The 24,350-nt window shown below is 42.2% G+C and overlaps 1 protein-coding gene across 1 annotated transcript in view; it reads right to left on the reverse strand.

Moving 5' to 3' along the window:
- The window catches only part of CACNA1E (calcium voltage-gated channel subunit alpha1 E), a 432,299-nt gene that overhangs the window by 228,184 nt on the left and 179,765 nt on the right, over window positions 1-24,350 (reverse strand). Inside the window, exons 7-9 of the mRNA XM_058430474.1 lie at window positions 8,770-8,873; window positions 7,278-7,430; window positions 5,731-5,912 (exon numbers count right to left, since the gene is read on the reverse strand). Coding sequence (XP_058286457.1) covers window positions 5,731-5,912; window positions 7,278-7,430; window positions 8,770-8,873 — 439 coding nt within the window. The remainder of the gene's footprint in view (window positions 1-5,730; window positions 5,913-7,277; window positions 7,431-8,769; window positions 8,874-24,350) is intronic.

The raw sequence follows: 24,350 nt of genomic DNA on the forward strand, positions 1-24,350 counted from the left end.
TACCTGTGTTCTTCCCCAGCTTAGTTAATGGCAACTCTTCTTGCTGCTTTCTCCCAAACTCATATTCAATCCATCGAAGAATCCCATGAGCTCTACTTAAAAATATATGCAGAATCCAACCACTTTTCACTTCCTCCACTGCTACCTCCCTGGCCCAAGCCTCTATCATTTTTTTTATATCCTTGCCATAACCTTGATTTGACTCCCTGTTTCTACTTTTGCTCTACCAAAGGAGGTGGAGTGATCCTTTTTCAAACACAAGTCAGGTCTTGTCACTCCTTTCCGCAAAACCCTCCATTGCTTTCCCATCTCACTCAGAGTAAAAACCAGAGTCTGTATAATGGCCTTCAGCGCTCCACATGATCTGACTGACTATTCCATCTCCTGCTTTCCACCTCACTCACTGCAATCCAACCCACTGTGCTCTTTGCTGTTCTTCAAATACACCCAGGCTGTCCCCATCTCAGGATCTCTGCACTTGCTGGCCCAGACTCAGGAGACTCTTCCCCCAGATAACCACATGGCCCACTCCCTCACCCACCCACTTCAAGTCTTTGTTTGAATGCCATCTTCTCAACGTGGTCCTCCTGACATCTCCATTTAAAATTGCAACCAAGTTCTCCATTTCCCCACATTTTTTTCTCCACAGCATCTATCACTATCTGATATACCACGTTTTCCTTATGTTCTATATGCATTTTCCCACTAGAATATAAGTTCCATGAGGGCAGGGACTTTCCTATGTTTTACTCTCTACTGTATCACCAACATCTAGAACAGTATTTGGCACATAATAGCCACTTAAAAACTATTTGGTGAATAAATTAGTGAACGAATCTATACTTATGTATGAATGTAAACAGAGGGGAAAAGCCTTTACTATGAGTTCAGGAAAGAGTTTCCCTCTCCCTCTACTCTCTCCTTTCCATGAAAAGCCTGACAAGCAAGATGTTCTGCCAATTAAAAGGAAGTTATCATAGCTCCTCACTAAGCACACACACCTCACCTCCAGCTGTCATGGGAAAAAGAACAGTAACTTCCAAGATCCACTTACCAATCCCTCTATGGATAAGTAACAGATGAACAGATACTAGTATCCAATTCCAAGTATCACCTATATTACAGGATCCCAGACTCATGCAAGGACATAAGAACAGGGCAGTCCAGATGGGGTTGTCGGGGGAAACAGTTTATTCCAGAGCATGACTGATCCTGGATACCAATTACAATTACAGTAACACTTACAGTATCTACAATACCACTCACAATTACAGTGTCTACAAATTTTAGGAACTATACACCTGATCCTAGGTCAATTGGTTCATCTTATCACTCTAGCACCATAAGATAATCATAGACTCCTGCCACCCATTTGTCAAATTAGTTTTGAGTAGTTCTACCATAATGTGGAGGAGGTGGTAGGAAAAGACTGAAGCAAAGATGGAACCCACATTCCCTAGTCTCATGGATCTCAGAATCCAAAGCATTCTCTGTAGATACCACAAAATCAGAGGAACTTCATAAAGAGAATGGTAGTTTTTCATCAACTGCGAGATGGATGTTATGTCTCACCATGCTCATAGATGACCATAAAGCAAAATCTCAGTGAGACAGAAAGTGAATAGCTGTTAACCATTCAATAAATCCTGACTATATGCAGCTGTGAAAAGGCAACTTAAAAGAGAGCCACAGTAATTGTTGATAGACCAAAAGGTTTCTGAGGAGTTGGGAAGACTCTCAGAAAGCACCCAGACTTTAAGTTGCCTCTTCTTGCCAAAAGCCAATGAGGTCCATAAAAACCCCTTCCACCATAGCAGCTTGGAGCATCTTAAGTAGTCACAACAGATGCGGAAAGCATACCTGCAAAGCTGCAGAAACAGTACACCTCCAAGAAATTTCTGCCTCTACATGAGTTTATCAACAGTAAGTAAGAAGAGAAATAGGCCGGGCGCCGTGGCTCACGCTTGTAATCCCAGCACTTTGGGAGGCCGAGGCAGGCGGATCACGAGGTCAGGAGATCGAGACCACGGTGAAACCCCGTCTCTACTAAAAATACAAAAAAAATTAGCCGGGAGTGGTGGCAGGCGCCTGTAGTCCCAGCTACTCGGAGAGGCTGAGGCAGGAGAATGGCGTGAACCCGGGAGGCGGAGCTTGCAGTGAGCAGAGATTGCGCCACTGCACTCCAGCCTGGGCGACAGAGCGAGACTCTGTCTCAAAAAAAAAAAAAAAGAAGAGAAATAACTCCAATTACAGAAATACAATGAAACATACTAGACTTCAAGAGCAAAGATGTGAGTAACTGCAGACAGGGACTGGGAACCTCTGCAATCTGGGAATTAGTCCTGATACAATAAAAGAGCTAACTGAATCAGCAGATAACATAAAACTATAATGACAAAGAGAAATAAGACTAAGATCGGAATCAGAATAAAGTCACTTCTCTCAGCCACCTCCAGTCCAGGTGAAGAGGGTTAGTGAGCCACAGTAACATTTGTTGAATGAAGAGCATTGATCAGAATGCTCTTCCACACATTGTACTGTGGAAGACATACTTATCAGGTTAGGAGAAATAAGTAAAGAAGAGAGTTTGCAAGTCGAGGAGACCTTTGGGAGAGACAGTGCAAACAGGTAGCAACAGTCAGAACTGTAGACAGTTTTGCATTCCTTCCACCAGAGGAGGGAAGGAAGCCAAGAATATAGTTGGAGTTTGACCAAGCAGTTGACATTTGGATAGAGACTAAATGAAGCACAGGTGACTCCAGGTTGCCCTGACAATGGGAACCCTCTCCCTTACAATTCATTATAATGAGAAAAGCCACATGCAAATGAAGTTAATAGTAATCAATGGCAGAGCAACACAAGGTCATAGGGAGGCATCTAGGAAGAGTCTGTGCTACAGAAAAGGGAGGCAAATATGAGGGAAGCATTTACATTGTATATAAAAAGGTTAAACTGAGCCCACATGCTTGAGAGCTTCTTCCTACTGGGTAAACCTGAAGATTCTCCTACTGGTTTGGATGTAACTAACAACAATAAATCTTACATGTTTGTTGCACCACTGAATAGAAGGTGCATAGGGCTGGGAAATAGGGGATCCCTCTCTCTTAGTGCTCTTCATGAACAAATTCAGCATCTGGGTGAACTGGGCCTTCCCAGAATGAGGAGTGGTAGAAAGGAAAATCAATACAGTTATATTTATATTTGCATCTTATCGGTGGTGGTTGTGGTGATGCTTAGTGAGTCATTTTTCTATATGCAGAAACACACACACATATATGTATACATGTATTTATAATACTAAGCTGACTAGTCGTTCATAGTTAACTTCGTGGTATGCAACCAACCAGTGTATGCAAGTGTGTGTGTGTGTGTGTGTGTGTGTGTGTGTGTGTGTGTGTGTAGGAACAGTCCAAACAGGTAGCAGACAGTCCAAACAGGTAGACAGTCTTTGGGTGACAGTCCCCTTAGCCCTAAATCCAGCCATCAGAATAGCAGGAGGCCTTCAGTAAACTCAAGTTCAATGACTGACAGGCTGGAAGTCAGAGTATGTGAGTCTATGGGCCCTGGACACCCATGCAATAAAAGGTTTCACAGTATCTGCAACTTGATCTCCTCCCTCCCTCCTTCCCTCCTTAGTGAGCAAAACTAGAGAGAGGAGCAAGATCTCTGCCTGTGTGTAACTTCTAAACCTATGGTTGACAGGTAACTGGAGAGAGATAGGGATGTGAAGAGAGCACTATGATAGCAGGAATCATGGCATCTTTTTCTCCCCATTTTCCTAGTGCCTAGGACAGTGCTTGGCATGTAATAGATGCTCAGTTAATAAACACTGAAAGAATGAAGGAATGAACAAAGAAACTAATGAAGAAAAAATAATGAGTGGTTCTTCAGCTGTGCTCCTTCTCCTCTCAGTACCATCTGAATCTTGGCTAAAGAGGACCAACAATCATGCCTGTATCCTCAAATGCAACACTTCTCCTTTCAGGCTTTCAATGCATTTATCACATCACTTAGGTGAGTCTACACATATAATTGAAATGCATCACTCTCAAAGCCCTACATGTGACACCAGCCACTACAGGGTCAGTGCTGCAATTCCTAGAGGCACCTGGCTAATTTGAGTGGCATGGCCTCAAGACAACCTTTACATCTCAAATGAGGAGTGACTGCACGCATCAACCTTGCCTCCCTCCCCTCCTTCCTGCTGCCTCCCACAGCTGGTGAGAACTGCAGAGTGTCCTCTAGGGCTTTCTGGGTCACACTTCATCCCTGGGCTTGCTGGGTGTAAGCTGGTCCTTGGGACTTCTTCACTGCCCTTTAGAGCTTTAGCATAATAGCCAGTGACTATTTTCTGCAAAGCTTCAGTCCTGCCTTGCTCATCCTATATGGGAATGGATCCAGGTTAGCAATGGACCTCTACTAAGTACTTCCTTGTACAGGCCTTACACAATCCTTGCTCTTTGGGCATTATAGTCTAGTCGAGTTTCTTCTGAGAAACAGCATTTCCTTTCCCTCCAGTGTAAATTGTATCCAAAGCTCTTTCTAAAGGGTGCTTTGTATGAGCCACCTTATGTTCCACCTAATAAGTTTTATACAGATAGAATCAGGCTAAAAAGATCTAGAGAAGAACTGAAGGAAACAGAGGGCACCTTAAGGTAAAGGCAGACGGTGGGAGCGTACATAAGAGGGATGATCCTTCCAAAGTTACTGTTTTGGGGTGGGCTGGCTGAATGCAGGTAAGGGTACAGTCCTTCAAAAGTACCTGCCCAAACTGCTTTACCCACCTAGGATCTATGTACATCAAACCACATACCTCAACTCACTCTCATTTTTGAGCATAGAGTCTGCACCAAGCCTTTGATAACTTATTAAAATTAGACTCTGGAAGGTGGAAGAGACTTCATGATCACCCTACCTTCTGTCCCCATGCAGGAATCCCCAACATCCCTGACAGGCAGCTAGACAAACTCAGAACCTTCTCAACATGTCTGATCATATGAATCACCAGGGCACTTGAAAAAAGCACAGCTCACTAGCTATACAAAGCTACACAAAATTAGAATCTCCAGAGAAGGGGCCTATGAATCTGAATTTTCAACAAGCATCCCTGGTGAATCTCACAATTAAGCATGCTTTTTATGTGTGTGTAATGCAGTAGTTCTTGACACTGGCTACATACAAGAATCAGATAGGAAGCTTTTTAGAAAAGTCAATGACTTTTCTAAAATGACCTTCACCCCTAAATATTCCTACTTAATTGGTTTGGGATGGAGCCCAGTTGGTATAATTTTTTTTTCTTTTCTTTTTGTTCTTTTTTAGTAAATTCTCCCAGATCCTGAGGGGGTGATAAAATTTTTTAAGTTTCCAGCTAATTCTACTGGGCAGCCAGTATTATACATTAGTACCCTTCACTATACCTCACCACCATATCCAACCAACATATTCTGTAACTATTAAGTTGATCTGACTTAACTAATTTGTTTACCTATCCAACATAGGATGTAATTTCCTAATCGTATTAAGAAGCTGTGTACTTGTACTTAGCAAGAGGCCAGACAAAAGAGGGTTATGAACTGCTAAGGCTTATCCCAGTTGTGTCTTCACCTCCCACCCCAATACACCTATATCCACAGCCCTCCCTGTCCCCAGACTAGCCAGGCCAAACAACCACAGAAGCCTCCATCCAGGGTTCTTCCCTCCTCCTTCCCGGTCCCCACCAGCTCTACTCACATTGTACAGCACGGTGGTCCACCCTTCCATGGTGATGCACTGGAAGACAGTCAGCACAGCAAAAAGGATGTTATCAAACTGGGTGATCCCATCATTGGGGCCGATCCAGTCCTTGCATTCATAACCAGCTGGGCAGCCCTGCACACCACATGGGTGAGGAGGGTCAAATCCTTCTAGAATACCTGCAGACACATTTGGAGAGTAGGAGATAAATCACATGGTGTTTCACATGAGCTGGAAATGACCCCAGGAGCCACAGGCAAGCAATTCCATTCCCCATGGAAAGAGGCCTGCCCTTTGTTGTCTCAGGCTCCCTCTCCTCCCTGGCCTCTCTGCATCTCCCAGCTCACATATCATGTGTTCAATCCAATGTTTCCCAGTCTCCTGAAAATGGAGCCTCTCCTCCATATGGTCCCCTGCTCTCTGCAAGCTTCATCCTCTACCCTCACCTGAAGTACCACAGGAATTAAGAGGACTGAATCACATGGCACACTTCGAGGAAAAGGCAAAGTGAAGTTTTCTGGCTTCAGACTCCAGGATGAGCCCTGAGTTCTTCCTGGGTTTCTTGGGGACAGTTATAAACTATGGTCCTTTTAGGGGGGTTTAACTCCTTGTTTTTCCAGCATGGATTCCTGGTTTTGAATAGAAGATAAAAATAAAAAATAGAAATCCAAGATGGAAGATGTTCTTTTAAGGTTCTTTTCATAAAAAGCATGGTACCTATTTGGAATTCTTCAGCCTGCCTCCCATCTCCTTTCCTCGTAGGATACTCAACTCAACTTGAAAAGAACAAATGAAATACAAAGATATGAGAATTTGGGGTTGTGTACCCTAACAATCTCCCAAGCACACTTGCAAACCAAGCTCAGAGCTCCTTCAGTTCTTCCACACCACGTGTGGGTCAAAACAGAGAGCGAGAAGATGGTGAGAAGGATCATGAAGGGAAAATGTCTCTGCAGATCCGGAGGGACCCAACTCTGACTCTGGACTCCTAGATCTCACCAGCCTGTGGGCCAGAGAGGCCACTACACAAAAAGTACTTCTTTATTCAGTCAGAGGCTGCTTTACAAAGAGTCAAGGGGTATTGATTCAGATATTCAGAGAGGTGGCGCTTTTTTTTTGTAGACAGAGAGATAGGGACAGAGAGATACTAGTTGTCCAGGCTGGCCTCAAACTCCCGGGCTTCAACAATCCTCTTGCCCAAGCCTCCAGGGAGTAGCTGGAACTACAGGTGGGTGCCACTATGCCTGGCTCAGACAGATGGCTTTTCAAGTTCACGCTCATGGCCCTTGACCATGGGATAGGGGAGCCAAGACCATCTATTTGAAATCTTCCAACTACGTATTTGCTTTGCAAAATTAATGTCAAGTGAGGATCTCTAGTCTCAGTTAACTGTGCCTCAAAAGGCTGCTGACTAGAAGCTTCTGATTCTAATTCCAGGGTCGGAATAGGACATACTTTTCCAATGAGCCCCCAAGTGCCCTGAAATTACCCCAGTTAACAGAGGGGAGAAGGGAAAAGGAGAAGACAGAAAAGAACGACCCTACCTGAATTGTTCATGAAGCATGCTCGATGTAACTTCCCACTGTAGAACTCCAAGCCAATGATAGCAAACATCAGGATGGCAAAGAAGAGCAGAAGGCCAATCTGCAGAAGAGGTACCATGGCCTTCATGATGGACTTCAACACAATCTGCAGGCCTAGAAGGAAGGACAGAGAATGACCAATGCAGCAGTCCCTCAGCACCATCTGATAGGGCAGGATTAGTTTCATTCCCTCATTGGTTTCATCCATGCTGCCTTCTGCCTCTGATAGATTAATTTATTAGAATGTGCTCCTTTCCTAAAGGAAATTAGGCCCAGCTCTGCTAGGCTGTAAATCCTTCAAGAGCTGGGACAAAGTTCATCTTCCCATTCACTCTATCTCAGACCCAATTCTCAGTCCCTGTTGGGGAAACACAATTAGTACAAGCACTATTGAGAAAATACTATATCCTTTGACCCACACATTGCACTTCTAGGATTCTAGCCAAGAAAACAGTCAGAGATTTGAATAAAGATTTAAGTAAAAAGGTGTTTGTTGCAGCACATTTATAGTTGGAGAAAAACTGGAAATAGCCTATTTTTATTTTTTATGCCATCCAGCAACATAAAACATAAAAATGGCTAAATAAATCATAACACATATAAGAATTTTTTTGTTTTGAGACAGAGTGTCGGTCTGTCGCCAAGGCTGGAGTGCAGTGGCGTGATCTTGGCTCACTGCAGCCTTGGCCTCCCAGGCCCAAGTGATCCTCCCACCTCAGCTTCCTGACTACAGGAGTGAGCCGCCATGCTCAGCTACAATTTTTTTACTTTTTTGTATTTTTTGTGGAGATGGAGTTTCACCATGTTGCCCAGGCTGGTCTCAAACTCCTCCTGAACTCAAGCAATCCGCCTGCCTCAGCCTCCCAAAGTGTTGGGGTTACAGGTGTGAGCCACCATGCTCAGCTGATTTTTTATTTTTTGTGGAGACAGGGTTTCACCATGTTGCCCAGACTGGTCTCGAACTCTTCCTGAACTCAAGCAATCCGCCCGCCTCAGCCTCCCAGGTGCTGGGATTACAGGCATGAGCCACTGCACCCAGCCAAGAATTTTTAAGGTTAGGAAAATAAAATACTTATTTCAGAATATACAACTACAATATACATAATGATTTCAATTATATTAAAATGCACAGGGGAAAAATGAAAAATACTGAAATTTTAACAAAAGTGATTTCTGAGTGATAAGATAAAGAGCACTTTTCTTTTTTGTTGTTTTCTTTACTTTCCACATTTTCTGTAAAGATTTTCTATTATCTTTTATATTTGCAAAAAGTTAAATGTAAAGTAAAATGTTACCCCAGATTGCTCCATCTTCACTATTTATTACCACTGAGGCTTCCTCCCAGGAGGAATATTGTTTGTTTATCCCAAATTCCCTTAGACCTGGATCCAGCTGAGGACACATCAAGAAAAGTTCTTAGCAGAGCAGAAAGAATGGCAGAAAGAATGCTCACTAGGTATCCCTGACACGAGCTTCAAGGGCCGCAGGACACGCACAGCCCGGAGGGTCCTCAGGTCCACATGAGTATTGAAGTGGGTTCCCGCAGTGGCCAGGATGCTGCAGACAGAGACACAGAAGGGTCAAGGTTACCAGTCTGGTTTTCCCCTCTTGTTCCATGCAGGAAGCGGGGCTGAGGCAAGCTCAGCCTGGAAAGCACACAGCGCTGACGCCAGCTGTATGTGGGTGCACCTGAGCTTGGGTGAATCACCAGTGGCTCCAAGTGGAATTAAATTTAGCCATCTGGGTTTTACTTTGCAAAGAAGGAAAACTTATCATCATACCAGAACCCTAGTTCCAAATCCCGAGCAAAACACAAGGTCCACAACATCTGTCCCATTCCTGTCCCCAAACCTTGTCCCCTTTCTCCTCTCTGCCCTGTTTCAACTCCTTCCCCCCCTTTCCAACCCACCAGGTCCTTGTATTTTTTTATTTCAAAATTTTCTTAGGTTTCCCTGTCTATCTCCTTCAGGAAATTTCTCTGGATTAACTGCAGTAAAAGAGTAACTCACTCATCTCTACCTTGACACTTAGAATTTTTACCCAAACAAATCAATTACGCTGATGCTTGCAACTGGAGAAGAATTTCAATGGTCTTCACATAGTATCAGTATTTTTATAATTGCACGAAACCACTCTTTGACCCTAATTGGATTTCTTCCTTTCTATTTTTCCATGTTCCACAGCCAAATCCAGAAATACACACACATACAAATCCATAATTCTATTAGATTGTGTACACCAAGGAGACAACTTATTTCCTATAATCTCATGATATTGCAGGGACTTTGGAGAGACAAGGACATATATGTATTTATGAAAGACATAGCAGAAGATTAAGAGCAGAAGAACTGAGTTTAAGTCTGACTCATTCTGTTGAGAATGGGGTGACTCAACACAAGTCTCTCAACCTCTATGAACCCCATTTCTGTCATCTCTAAAATGAGGGGGTATCGTGGTCTAGTTATAAAAATAAAATGACATGGTATTTAATATTAAGAGTGTTCTATAAACTATAATGTACACACAGACATTGTGGCTAATGCAAAGCTTACTAGTATTAATAAAATCTTAATTTAAAACTTGCTCATTTTATTCTTCTTTCTGTGAAGAATGAAAGGAAGTTTCTCCCTCATGATCCCTCCAGAACAATCTCAGCTACTCAGAACCATCAGGAAATGAGGCATTCAGAAAACTGGGTTCCTCTATAGTCAAAGGGTGGCAAGAATGGCTTGTTTTGTTTATTTCTGATGGAACCTCTCTGAAATAGTTCAAGTATTAAAGAAGGTACCTGAAGTTCCTTCAATATTTGACATGTCTTCAATCTCAGAAAAAGAACTGTATGGAAAGTGCATGCCCTATGGCCCTCAGAAGCAGACGTACAATCATTAGGTACAAATCATACAGACCAGAACAACAGAATCGCAAGCAGTAACTGACACAATTAGTGCTGCCAACAGCCAAGTGGACGGCTTCATGTGCTGGCACCCTTCCCAAAACTCCAAGTATCTGGGAGCTACCTATAGAGCATCATTAGGAAGTAAAGAGGGATCCTACATGGGGTGAAGGTTATTTAAACAACCAGTAGAGATTCCTGTCAACTTTAAGATTCTCTGAGTCTACGTTCATACTACCTAAAAATAAGAAGCAGAAAGAAATCCTACTCATAAAGAATCTCAAGAGCCAGACAAGGTTTCTGAATCTTCCCCATCTCTCCTGAGTCACACTTCTATGCCATCATCAGAAACGGGGGGACTTGGGGGAGTGGAGTCTTCCACTCTCCTTTTGACTCTATCTTCCAAGGCCAAGAGAAGACATTAAGGAGGGGGTCATATAATTTCTAATAAGTAGGGAAAGACTAAAGAGAAAAAAGAACAAGAAGCAATATGGAAAATAGAACTGAAAAATATGACAGAAATAGAAAAAGAGAAAGAGAGAGATAAAGAGAAACTTCAAGGATAGGTGTGGAGATAGAGAACCACAAAAAAGAAGGAATCATTGTTTGGCTGGTTCTTGTAATAAAGGTAAGGTGCACAGCACAGTCTCCTGTGCTGCCCAGGTGGAAGACTCTCCTTTCACGATGATGTCTTTCAAACACAGTATGCAGAATAGGAGTTAGAAATTAGACGTCTGTTTCCTAGGATACTCAGATACACATGAGACACTCTTTTCATATCATAAACAGCCCTGTTGGAAATGAAAATTTCCTCTCCAACCCTGAGTTTAACAGTTATGTTTCAGAACATGATGACAGGGGCAGAAAGATAAAATTAAAAGGCAAAGAAGGCTCAAATGTAGAGGGGAAAAATGGTAGAGGGAAAGAAAAATAAGATGATAGAAGAGTGAGCAGTAAAAGAAAACGCAGGGATATAAACAAGAAAGGAAATAAATAAGAACTGGGGGGAGAAGCAAATGTCAGAGAAATGGGGAAGAGAACAAAAGCAAAGCTAACTTGAAAGAAGGAAAGAAAAAGATGGCATTTGTTGCAGGGGTCTCACAGAGCCAGCCATGAGGTATGCGCATGTCACCAAGTAAGTCTTTAGCTGAAACTACCTGCTCCCCAAATTCTCCCAACCACACTGCAGCCAGGGCCATGCAGCCTGTGGCCTCATGCTGTCCTTGCCCTCAAAGTATTCTTTTCTGTCCTCCAGTGCAGGAGGGCTACCAACTCGGTCTTTAATTGATGCACATTGGCCACTGGCTGCTTCCTAACTCCCACTGTTCCAATACCAATACTCCTTGAGGCAGGAATGACAGCCGGCTCCCCGTTCACCTGTTAGAAAGCAGGGACGATGGGATTCTTTTTTTTTTTTTTTTTTTTGAGACAGAGTCTTGCTCTGTCATCCAGGCTGGAGTGCAATGGCACCATCTCAGCTCACTGCAACCTCTGCTTCCTGAGTCCAAGCGATTCTCTTGCCTCAGCCTCCCGAGTAGCTGGGATTACAGGCATATGCCACCACACCTGGCTGATTTTTGTATTTTTAGTAGAGACGGGGTTTCACCATGCTGTCCAGGCTGGTCTCGAACTCCTGACCTCATGATCCGCCCACCTCGGCCTCCCAAAGTGCTGGGATTACAGGTGTGAGCCACCACACCCGGCCAACAATGAGATTCTTAGAGGAAAAAGACAACTAAGGAAAATCGCCCTATTCTGTGCTCCCATAATGTGTCCACCTCCATCACTGCCCTAACCATATCCTAGAGAAATTCTGTTTTCTCATCGTCTCTCCCACTAAATCTGAAACACCTCTAATGGAGGAACCATTTTACTCATCTCTACCCCCAAAACCTAGCCCAGTGACTGGCCAGTAAGAGGAACTCAATAAAGGCTTGATGAATTGAACTTGAATTGTACTGATGAAATTAATAAATTTGTTGAAGCAGAGGTCAAAAAGAGAGAACATCAAGGAAATCCTAGAACTTACTGAAAAGAATAAGGTAGCAAGCTGGGATACTATTCAAACATACATGTGTTTGAGTACACAGGAGAATACTGGGAATCTATCCTCAAGCATTTAGAGTCTAATGAGGATCTTCTAATAATTTTTTTCAAAAATTTTAAATTCTGAGGTACATGTGCAGAATGTGCAGGTTTGTTACATAGGTAAATGTGTGCCATGGTGGTTTGCTGCACCTACCAACCTGTGACCTAGGTATTAAGCCCAGCATGCATTAGTTATTTCTCCCTTCCCCTCTGTCCACCCTTACCCCTGAGAGGCCCCAGTGTGTGTTGTTCCCTTCCCTGTGTCCATGTGTTCTCATCGTTCAGCTCCCACTTATGAGTGAGAACGTGCAGTGTTTGGTTTTCTGTTTCTGTGTTAGTTTGCTGAGGATAATGGCTTCCAGTTCCATCCATGTCCCTGCAAAGGACATGATCTCATTACTTTTTATGGTTGCATAGCATTCCATGGTGTATATGTACCACATCTTCTTTATCCAGTCTATCATTGATGGGCATTTGGGTTGATTCCACATCTTTGCTTTTGCGAATAGTGCTGCCATGAACATACATGTGTATGTATCTTGATAATAGAATGATTTATATTCCTTTGGGTATATGCCCAGTAATGGGATTGCTGGGTCAAATGGTATTTCTGGTTCTGGGTCCTTGAGGAATCACCACATTGTTTTCCACAGTGGTTGAACTAATTTACATTCCCACCAACAGTGTAAAAGCATTCCTATTTCTCTACCATCTGTTTTTTCTTGACTTTTTAATAATCACCATTCTGACTGGTGTTGAGATGGTAATATTCTTGAAAGACTCTTACTGAGGACTGGACAGATCCTGTCCTGTGGGATCTTCCCAGTTCTCAGTAAAAGAGCTAGAGAGAAAGAGGAAAGAATGGAGAGTCAGAAGTTAAAGACTTGCCTCCTAGCAAAGCTTAAGTATTGAAGTACACACAGCTCAGCAAAACTATGGGGCTTGTAAGTACCAGGGCTTAATCAGGAGGCTACTGGAAAAGTAAAGAGTAGAAAATGGCCCTTGATTCTCAGTCTAGTGGAAGTAGACAGACATATAAAAGAAATAATTGTAACACACCATGAAGCATTATAACAGAGTTGGTTACAAAGTGCTATGAGAATGGGAAACACCGCAGTGACAAATACAAGGTGCTTGCTGTCAGTTAGCATTTTCAAATGGTATGTCATTAAATCTTCAAAATTTGCCTCATATTGCTATTGTCTCCATCTCATAAAAGAGAAAGCCAAAGCTCAGAAAAAATTAAATTGCTAATAAATGGCAAGATCAGGAGTTAAAGTCAGTTCTCTTCTGATGTCAAAGCCAGTCCTTTCCCCACCCTGCCATTATGCTGTGTAATGTTTGCCCAGTGCTGGGCAGGCCCACTGTTCCTTAGTCCAGTGACTTGCTAAAAAATACCAAAGTTTTTTAGTTTTGGTCCCCAAACGGGCAAGTGAGCATTCTTCCCTTCATTCTAAGGCCATAAATTACCAAGCGCCACAGATCACTTGCCATGTCTCACTCTCAGGACCAGACTCCATGCACCTCTCCTAATTACTACGTACAAAAGTAGCTTAATGGCAGGTGAAGATTGCTGCAATATTTCTATATACACACATGGAGAGATACACACACCACAAAATCAGAGTGGAGCCACTGAGAATAACTCCAATTTTGAGTTAATAAAAGCCTAAGCTCTCTGCTGTCCCAAGAGGCATATATCTGTGCCCCTCAAGAGCACAAGCGTGTTTTCCATTTCTTTTGTCACTATAGGCACACAGCCTGGTGGAAAGCTCGGTATACAGAGGGGTGCTTAATGCCCACTTTGCCCCCACAACAGAGGATAGTTGGAGAAGTACACTCAGCCCTCTGACCACCACCAGCACAGGTATCATGTTCTGCATACAGTCAAGTTCAATAACTATTTCCTGTTAGAGATCATGGCTCAGCCCTACCTTGAATGTTTTTACTTTTAGGTGTCAGCAAATAGGAAGAGAATGGAGATTGATACAATCCTGATGATGCAGCACAAGTCTTTCTCGTTGTGGCCGTGGTGCAGTGGCACAGCAGAACAGAAGACAGAGGCAATGCTCTGGGCAATGAGAACCAAATCATCTCTCCCCAAGTTAGTCACCCAAAGAATTCTCCAACCTTGCATTCCCTTTGAACTTGGGGTTCTTTCCTAGCCTCCTTGTCAATCCAGGTCTATAATCTCTTTTCACAGGCACATTCACTGTACAAGTCCATGCCTGAAAATACCCTGAAACATGGTCATAGGTTCAGGGTTGCCAGCCAAAATGCAGGACACCCAGTTAAGTTTGAATTTCAGATAAATAATTTTTAGTGCAATATTTGTACAATGCATGGAATATTCATTGTTTATCTGAAATCTAAAATTCAAATTTAACTGGATGCCTTATATTTTCATTTGCTAAATCTATCAGTTACACTTAAGTAGTAACCAGAAAAGGCCAGATAAAGAGCTCCCTTCTTAGTTATTGCCCCAGCCCTAGAAAAAAATTTCCAATTTCTCTTCTGAAAGGAGACACAAGCCAGAGGTCTTTGACCACTAGGTCCAGGATGTCTCCCAAGCTCCAGAAATTACCCATATCGATACCAACAGAGAACCTTGTTAAGTTTTTGAAAGACAGGCTGTTCATCAGCATCTGTGAGAAAAGGCTAACACTGGCAAAGGATGTTAGATGTTTAACCAGCCCATGTGATGAGGAGGCCATGAGGAGGCAGCAAGGGACCTAATACAAGCTGAATTTCCAACACAAAGTTGAGTCAGAATATCATTCCCATGGGCAGTTGACATAAATGAGTTGCTGTGTCCATTCAAAAGCATTCCATATGTGGTTGGTTCCTTTATCTGTCATTCCACTTTACCTGTCGTGTCCCTTCCTTTAAATCTCTTGGATTCACTTCTTAGTCTCCAGCCTCCCTCCTACCTGGAATGCTTCTCCTTTGCCTTCTCTCCCCTGCTTAAATAATTTAATTCAGACCTCAGGGCGCAGATGACATTCTACTTCGTCCTTGGAGAAGGTCTAAGACCAAAAGCTAGTTGAACGAGGATTCTGAGAAAGGGGTAAAGCACACGATCTCCAGTCACACTGGCTAGTTTCAAATCCCAGTTCCATCACCTATACTAGCTGTCAGGCTGTTTGCAATTGCCACTCTGAGCTACAGTTTTCTTACCTGGAAAAAGGGGATAGTGCCTTCCTAAGAAAGTTAAAACAAGGATTAAAAAAATAATGCTTGTAAAGTTCTGCACATAGCACTGATTTACCATGGAGGTTCCTGGTCATAAATAACAGAAACGGATTTCAACTGTCTTAAACTGCAGACCCATCAGCTCCCTCCCTCCAAAAAGGTATACTGAGAAGATACCAGGAACTCACAGAATTGAGGGGATATTGGAAGACCAGGCTGGGAAAAGAGGAAAGCAGAAACATTGTTGGGGCAGGGATATCCAGGTCCTAATTGAGAAATCTGTGAATGTTACCTGTTATGGCAAAAGGGACTTTGCAGATGGGATTAAAGATCTGGTGGTGGAAAGAATAGGCTGGATTATCCAGGCGGACTCGAGGCACAATCACAGGTGCCCTTATAAGAAAAAGGCAGAAGATTGACTAGAGAGAGAGAAGGCAATGTAAGGACAGAAGCAAGTTATTCTGCATCTGGCTCTGAAGATGGAGGAAGGGCCCAAGGGCCAAAGAACACAAGAACGCAGCTCTAGAAGCTGGGAGAGGCAAAGAAACGAACTAAAGCCTCCAGGGAGGAGAGATGCGAAGCACGACCCTGGATTTTAGCCTAGTGAAAGTGATTTTAGACTTCTGACTTCCAGAACTGTAAGAAAACACATGTGTGTTGCTTTAAGCCACCAAATTTGTGGTCATTTGTTACAGCAGCTATAGGAAACTAATACACTTGGCAAAGGTCAGAGATTCTGGGAAATCTGATTCTTAGGCCACCGTGGCTATTGGTATGAATATAAACATCAACTGTGTTGCTGTTGTAGTATCATCAGCTTAAGAGTAAAGTCAGAAGAAGCATGTGGTCAAGGTTAAGTCCCCCTGCACCCAAATCCCCTACCACTTCCAAGGTGAGCAAGACTCCCCCCTGCCCCAGGAACACACACAATAAGATCCTCCCAAAAGGGAAAACTGGTGCCACTGGGGAAGCTGAATGAGGAAGAACTTTAAAAAAAAAGTCTACTACAGTTTGGCTCATAGAAAATAATTAGGTGTTACACAGGAAGAAGAGAAATAATATATCAGTTTTCTTATCTATAAAATGAAATGATCAGATAAATGGACCTCTCAGACCCCTCCTGGCTCTAACTCTGTGAGCCAACACCTGCCCTGATGGTGCTATGCTTCTGTAGCTCACACCAGTCTCCCTTCCTCTCAACATCCGGAGAGCTGCTCTATGTTTAACTCCCAATTACATACAGTTCTTATATCTTAGAACATGGGTCTGATCATTAATGAGCTAAATCCTCGTAACTCAGTTCAAAACCAGCTCCTTGATGGCAGAAACCATCTTTCCCATTTCCACACACTATGGCTCCTTCTGGAACAATATGCAACAGTAATGCTCTAGAAATGCCCTTTACTCAAGGAGAAGTGGGTGTTAATACATTTCCAATTGCAGATTAGTTGGACTTATCCACAGATGCATCCACGGAGCTGTGACTGGGCCCACAACACCTAATAATTGGATATCCAAATTGAAGGGGGTGTAGCCACATGTGTAAGTAATTATGATCTATCAAAAATCTGCTGAATTACACATGATGTTTTGCTCTCCATTTCTTTTAAATTACTGAAGTGTGATTTGATTTGGGAATCAATTTCTGGAGACTTTACTTCATTTTATTTTTTAAAAAGTCCCTGTGTATTAAACTGTTCACATAGAGATAAGCCAAAGAAAATCAACTTGGCCAAAATATATCTGAGGGAAGAGGACAAGCCTGAGAAAGGTGTAAAAGATGTCAAGCCCAGCCCAGATGGCTGCAAGCTGCCTCTTCCTCCCCACCTATTTTGCCGGGGCCCCTTGATGCCATCAGACTTAGCTCCATCCCAGAGCCCAGGACTCACTCTACAATCGAGATACTTCTGACCATATGCCATGCAACAGGCCCTGGCATTACAGTAGAGAACAAGATGGTGATCATGGCTGTCCTCACGATACTTAATGAAAGAGACATACACTAAATAGGTCTCAATTAGGATAAGTAGAAAGGTCAGGGAAGGAAGCTTCACTGTGGAAGTGGCAGATGAGCTAAAAAGTGAAGCTGGAGTAGGTCAGAGGAAACAATGTGGGAAGAGCATCCCAGATGCAGAAAAAGGCCTGCACAGAAGGTCTTGAGGCACAAAAGAAACCACCATATCTGAAAAACTGAAACAAGGCTGGTGTGGCTGAAATCTAATGAATCAGGGGAGAATAGACAGTAAGGAGTCCGAAGAAGGCCAGGCACAGTGGCTCACACCTGTAATCCCAGCACTTAATGGAGGCCAAGTTGGAGGAATTGCTTGGGCCCAGGACTTCAAGGCCAGCGTGGACAACATGACAAGAACCTATCTCTACAAATCTCTACAAAAATAAATAAAAATAAGCTGGGCATGGTGGCATGTGTCTGTAGTCCCTGCTACTTGGGAGGCTGAGGTGGGAGAATCACTCGACCCCAGGAGACAGAGCCTGCAGTGAATCACAATCATGCCACTGCACTCCAGTCTGGGCAGCAAAGAAAGACTGTCTCAAAAATGAATGAATGAATGAATGAACAGAGTCTGGAGAGACTGGGAAATGTCACAGAAGGAAAACTTTATAGGCAGTGTTAAGGTTTTGGACCAAGCCCGGCAGTATTCAAAGAACTCCAGGCTTAAATTTGGCAATGGAACACCAGGTTAACCACACTGCTACTCTGAGCTCAAAAGAATTTTCATGATTAACTATTGGTCTTTTACCTTCTCCCCAAGCCCCAGCCCCAGTTGCCATAACTGGGTGTTTACCTTGGTCTCTGTACCTAAACTAATGCCACCTTCTCTATTCCCACAGGCCATTCCTGGGGTGGCTGTGCTGGCTGCCTTCTCTGCAGCAGCCTTCCCTGACAACATGCATGCTGGGGAGGCCAGGCAGCTCTCCAGACTCCCCTGCGGGTGAATGTAGATTTGTGTAAGCAAATCATCCACTGTCCTGGGTAGTGACTGGTTTAGGAATGAGCAGGTAAGCAGGTAATGAAACTCAGGCCCGTGAGTTAGAACAGAAAATACACTTTGGGCTTCAATTGACCTATGTTCTAGAACAAAGGTAAAAGCATATAAAGTGGTGATTTTCAAGCCTTTTTGATCATAGCCTACATTAAGCAATATATTTTATATCACAAGCCAGATGTATATATATACATACATAAAATTACATAATGTTTCATAAAACAGTACTCTTTATTTGTGTGATGTACTCATGTTTTCTCTTCAATTCTTCCTTACTTAAGGTTTTAATCAACTAAATTCATTTCATGACCCTCCAAAGGAGCTGATCCACAGTCTAAAAAACCCACCTCTACAGAAGACAAGGCAGACCAACATGAACGGCTGCTTTAATAGCACCATGCAGCTTCTTGGTGTTATCCCAGAATGATGAAACAGTTTGCCTTGAAAGGTTTTGCTGTGCTTTTCCAAGAACCACAAACACAGCATTCTAGAAGAGAATCTGTTCCCTCTTACGCTACCTGAAGCAACAACATCTTGCTGCCCTCCAGAATGGACAGTCTTAAAGCTCTCTCTCTCTCTCCTCTTTCACACACACGTCAAAACTGTCATGGAAGAGTGACCTGTTTCTGATGTGTTTTTGGTTGGTTTGGAGTTTCTTTTGTTGTTTTCCATTTGTTCATTTGTTTTACAGCTTGGTGGTGTATATTGCTCAATACATATGGCTCTGAGTTAATTTATGGCCCAACTGGAGCACGGACTTCCTTCTAAGACCACAGACAATGTATAACAGGTAAGAAGCCCCGATATTTCTTAAGAGGATGAGAAGGGGAGTAGAGTCACTTTGCCCTATCCAAGAGAGATCTGTGCCATCTCTAGGAAGGAATAAAGAGTACTGTATTTAACAAAAGTAAGGCAACACCTTCTGGAATTTAAAATGGCATTCCTAATTAAATTTCAGAAAAATCCTAGTGGGTATGAAGTGGTCTCAATATATGCCTTTTGATGAGAATAAAAATCATGACCTAAAAGTCCTCTTTCTCCTTCCCCACCAAAAGAAAGCTCAACAATCAAAACCACCATACTAAGAAGAAGAGGTAGTATTGATGTTTGGGGACAGACAACTGGTGGTGGGGAGCTGCCTTATGCATGGTAGTAGTATATTTAGCAGCATCTCTGGCCTCTAACCACTAGATACCTGTGGCAACACCTCCTGCCAACCCCCTCCCACCTCACCCAGCAATGACAACCAACAACGTCTCCAAACATTGTCAAATGTCCTCTGGGAAGCAAAAATCACCCCTAGTTGAGAACCACTGCTATAGGTGAACTTCTCAGATAGAGGTTCCTTCAAAACTGAGAAATGCTTAATAGCCTGATTAAAGGCAATGGCATATGTTTCACATTAGTCCCTATTCACACTAGGAGAAAATACACATAGCTCCTCTTTCTGCTTTCTTCCTGAAACACCTCCTCAGAGCATGAAGCTTGGCCCAAACATGTCTCCAAAGGAAGCCTTCATCTCACCTTAACCTCAAGAACAGGTTCCCCAAAGGATGCCAGATGAAGAATATAGAAATAAAGAGTTCTGTTTGCTTAACCTCAGTATGATAGAAACAAAGGTCAAGTTCCTATCAATGGTCCTGGATTTCCTTCTCTTTTCTGAGAAAGTCCCTGATTATTCACTCAGACAGAGCTAGCAGAAATGCCAAGAGATGGAGAAAAATTCTGTCATTCAGGCCCAGGTGATGAAAAAAGAAAAAGAAACATTTCTTATTGTTGTTTCACAGTTTACATAGCTCTGTTCCATACAGGTACCACTATCCCAATTTTATAAGTTTGAGAATTAAGGTTCAGAGAGAGAAACTAGCTAGCCCCAGGTCACTGAGATAATACGCGATCAAGCTGAGACTCAAACCCAGAAATTTAGATTCCAAATTTGGAGTGCTTTCAAAAGCTACGAAAGATAATGGCTAATAGCTAGTAATATATCCCAAAGGCACATATATTTGACAAATGCATTCTCTAGGACAACCAGAGTTGCCTCTCTGCAGAGCTTTATGGTATCCTATGATTGCAGCATCATATGAATGTTACCAAAACTGTGCTTCAGAGAGTTGGCAAAGGAAAATTGCTGGAGAGGGAAATCCCACATTATAAGAAATCATCTACATAAATACATGTTCTTTGAGTTGTTTTTCTAGTAGTGGTGAGGGATTTCTGTTGATCTACCACCCACACACTTTCTCTCCACAGGTATCCCCCAGGACCAGGAACAAGCAGTTGTGAGATGGCTAGTCAGGGATACAGCAGGACACAGCTGAAGACCAGGATCCAGCTAATTATCCACGTGGAAGCCACACCTTCAAAAGTGGCCTTGTTGCAAGATGCACTAATGAACTCCAGTATCCAAGTCCCACGATTAGCTATATAATCCAGCACTGCCCACAAAGAATGTACACCTATTGTTTTTACTACCAGTCCCTCCTCTTCCTCTGACAACAATACTTCATCCCTAAGGTCTTTCCAAAAATTTCAGTGCTCTTACATGGCATTACTGGCCACAGTTAACAGGATCAGGGGCAGGAAGTTCCTTCCCTGGATGTTTGGAGTTAGGACCAATAGAGTTTGGTTGATCTCTTCTGAAGCAGCTGAAGCCATAAACTAAAAGGCTCAAGAGCTGTCGCTATCCATGTTTTCTCTTCCAGAAGAAAACTGGCTATAGTGAGAGAGAAGAACAAAGCCAATCTTACAGGGCCAAGGGGGAATGAAAAGAGGAAAGAATTCTGGTGGACCTGAAGCCCTATTTCTGCAGTTCCCAAGGCCTATTTTCTAATTCTGCCTGCAGCGTGGCAGTTTTGTGAAACATCATTTCCCTGAAAAGTACCTCCTTGCTCAAACTAGTCCAAGTTAGGTTTCTGTCACTCACAATAACCCACTTGCCTATTCTATATAGATAATACCATCTAGATAAGAAACCAAAGTGAAAGATGGTATAACTGGTGTGGCTAGACTTATAAGAGCCTCAAAGGACAGGCTGACTCTTGTTATGGGTAAATGCAGTTAGTGACTTAAGGCGATGCCAATGCTCACCGACCATTCCAAAAATCCTAGGGCCCTTAAAAATTATGCTAAATCTACTCTGCCTGTGCTCTATAAATGGAAGAGCAAAGCCTACGTGACAGCACATCTCTTTACAGCATGGTTTCCTGAATATTTTAAGCCCACTGTTGAGACCTGCTCAGAAAAAAAAAATAGATTCCTTTCAAAATATTACAGCTCATTGACAGTGTACCAAGAGCGCTGATGGAAACAAAGATTAATATGGTTTTCATACCTGCTAACACAACATCCACTCTGCAGTCCATGGATCAAGAAGTAATTTTGACTTGCAAGTCATACTATTTAAGAAATAACATCTCAGAAGACTACAGCTGCCATAGATCATGATTCCTCTGATGGATCTGGTCACAGTCAATTGGAACCTTCTGGAAAGGACTCACCATTCTACATGCCATTAAGAACATTCATGATTCATAAGAAGAGGTCAAAAGACCAACATAAACAAGAATTTGGAAGAAGTTGATTCCAACTCTTATGTATGACTTTGAGGAGTTGAAAACTTCAGTGGAGGAAGTAACTGAAGATGTGGTAAGAAGAGCAAGGGAACTAGAATCAGAAGTGGAGCCTGAAGATGTGACTGAATTGCTGCAGTTTCATAAAACTTTCACAGTAGGAATTGCTTCTTATGAATAAGCAAAGAAAGTAGTTTCTTGAGGTAAAATCTACTCCTGATGAAGATGCTGTGAATATTGTTAAAATGACAACAAAGGATTTATAATATTACATGAAATTAGTTGATAAAGCAGCAGAAGAGTTTGAGAGAATTGACTCCAGTTTTGAAAGAAATTCTACTGTGAGACAAATGCTATAAACCAGTATCACAAGCAACAGAAAAATATTTCATGAAAGGAAGAGTCAATGGATACAGCAAAGTTTGTTCTTGTCTTATTTTAATAAATTTCCACAGCCACTCCACCCTTTAGCAACCAGCACCCTAATCAGTCAGCAGCTATTAACATCCAGGTAAGATCTACCAGGAGCAAAATGATTACAACTCGCTGAATGCTTAGATGATCATGAGCATTTCTTAGCAATAAAGTATTTTTAAGATATGTACATTGTTTTTCACATAATGCTACTGCACACTTAATAGACTACACTATATGTATAAGTTACACTATAGTGTAAACATAACTCTTATATGCACTGGAAAACCAAAGAATTTATGTGACTTTCTTGAGATATTTGTTTCACTGCAGTGGTCTGGAGCCAAACAACCATTCTCTGAGGTATCCTTGTACATGAAAAACAAGGAAAAACCCAAAACTATGTAACTGGCATGGAGCCAGTATACCAATTAGAGAGTGTGCAAGCTTTTTTCTTGATGTCATCTTAGCAAGTGTCTTAATCCCTAAGATACCGAAATGATGCTTCCTTTTCCCCTTCTGGAAGACTGAAAAATTTACTCATTCATGATCCTTGAGCAAGCCGGAGTCCTCTTCTCATGACATCAAACACTGACGAGTATGGGTTAACATTGAATGGAAAGCTGGCCAAAGAGATCTTTCAAAGTATGAGGAAAAGAAAAACCCAAGCAATAAAACTCTACTTTCTCATAGTGTTGTGTGGTATTGGGGGACAGGGGCCCTTTTTTGGGCAGTCTGGGAAATATCTGGTTTAAAGAATCTGTTTGAGTTTATTAAAACCTTCTCAAATAACTCAGACAAGTCACAGATCCATAAATTTTAGACAAAAATATATATTTTTTCATTGTTCTACTTTCCTAGTTCTGCCTATGATGCCTGAAAAATTGATTTGCATGACAGGCATAGGCAATCCGCCTCCTAGGATGACAAGTATTTAAAGAAAATACCCAATTCCCCATACTTGCATAGAAGACAAACCTACAATTACAGTGCTTGATGAAGAGGCAACCATAAAGTTTTATAAAATATCAGCTGTCTGTCGAGCATCAAAATGAATGAGAGCTATTTGTCAGAGAAAACAAAATGCTTCTTATTTTTAGAGTTATTAAGTCAAAATTCATTCTAGTACTTCTGAGTCATATCACATCCCATACCATCTATTTGGAATAAAATAAAATATAAGCAATTTTAATAATTAAAAAAGAATTGTGCCTACATACAGGAACTGTTTGCTGCCCAAATCTATTTGATAGAGATATGCAAGCACGAAGTAAGTGCTTTTAATTGTACTTTCATTGTGAACACATAAAATGCTGAGTTGTTCGAGGAATCATGAGGTTACTCTCCCAACAGGGAAACTAAGTGGCATGGCCATTTTCTCAGAGAGGAATTTAAGAGAACACCTTTTTCTATTTATTAGGAACAACAGAGAGATGTCTGCCTCTCACAGAAGTGCTGACGCCCAGTGTCCAAGTTTAACTTGAGGGCAAAAATCTTTCTCTTCAACTCTGAAGTTATTTTTACCTTGCCAGCTATGCAAATTATCTCATGACCTCTGAAAATGAAAGAAACGAGGCTAAGACCAAGTTAAGATTTTATGAAAATACTGTAAACTGCTGATTCTGGCATGGAGCATCACATACTCTAGAACTAATCCTGTAGAGATACAGCCATGGCAAATTTCTATGTCAATCCAGCATCAAAAAAGGCAAGGGATGGATGACTCACAAAAGAAGAAACACAGACTGTTTAATAATTATATGAAAAAAATTTCCATAGCATTATAATCAAACAAATTCCAATTAAGACAACACAATGGCCTGCCATGCCTATTAAACTGCCACCACTAGGACAGTGAATTGGTGCAATG

Source organism: Hylobates moloch, unplaced genomic scaffold, assembly GCF_009828535.3.
Source record: "Hylobates moloch isolate HMO894 unplaced genomic scaffold, HMol_V3 SCAFFOLD_18, whole genome shotgun sequence".
Lineage (NCBI taxonomy): Eukaryota > Metazoa > Chordata > Mammalia > Primates > Hylobatidae > Hylobates > Hylobates moloch.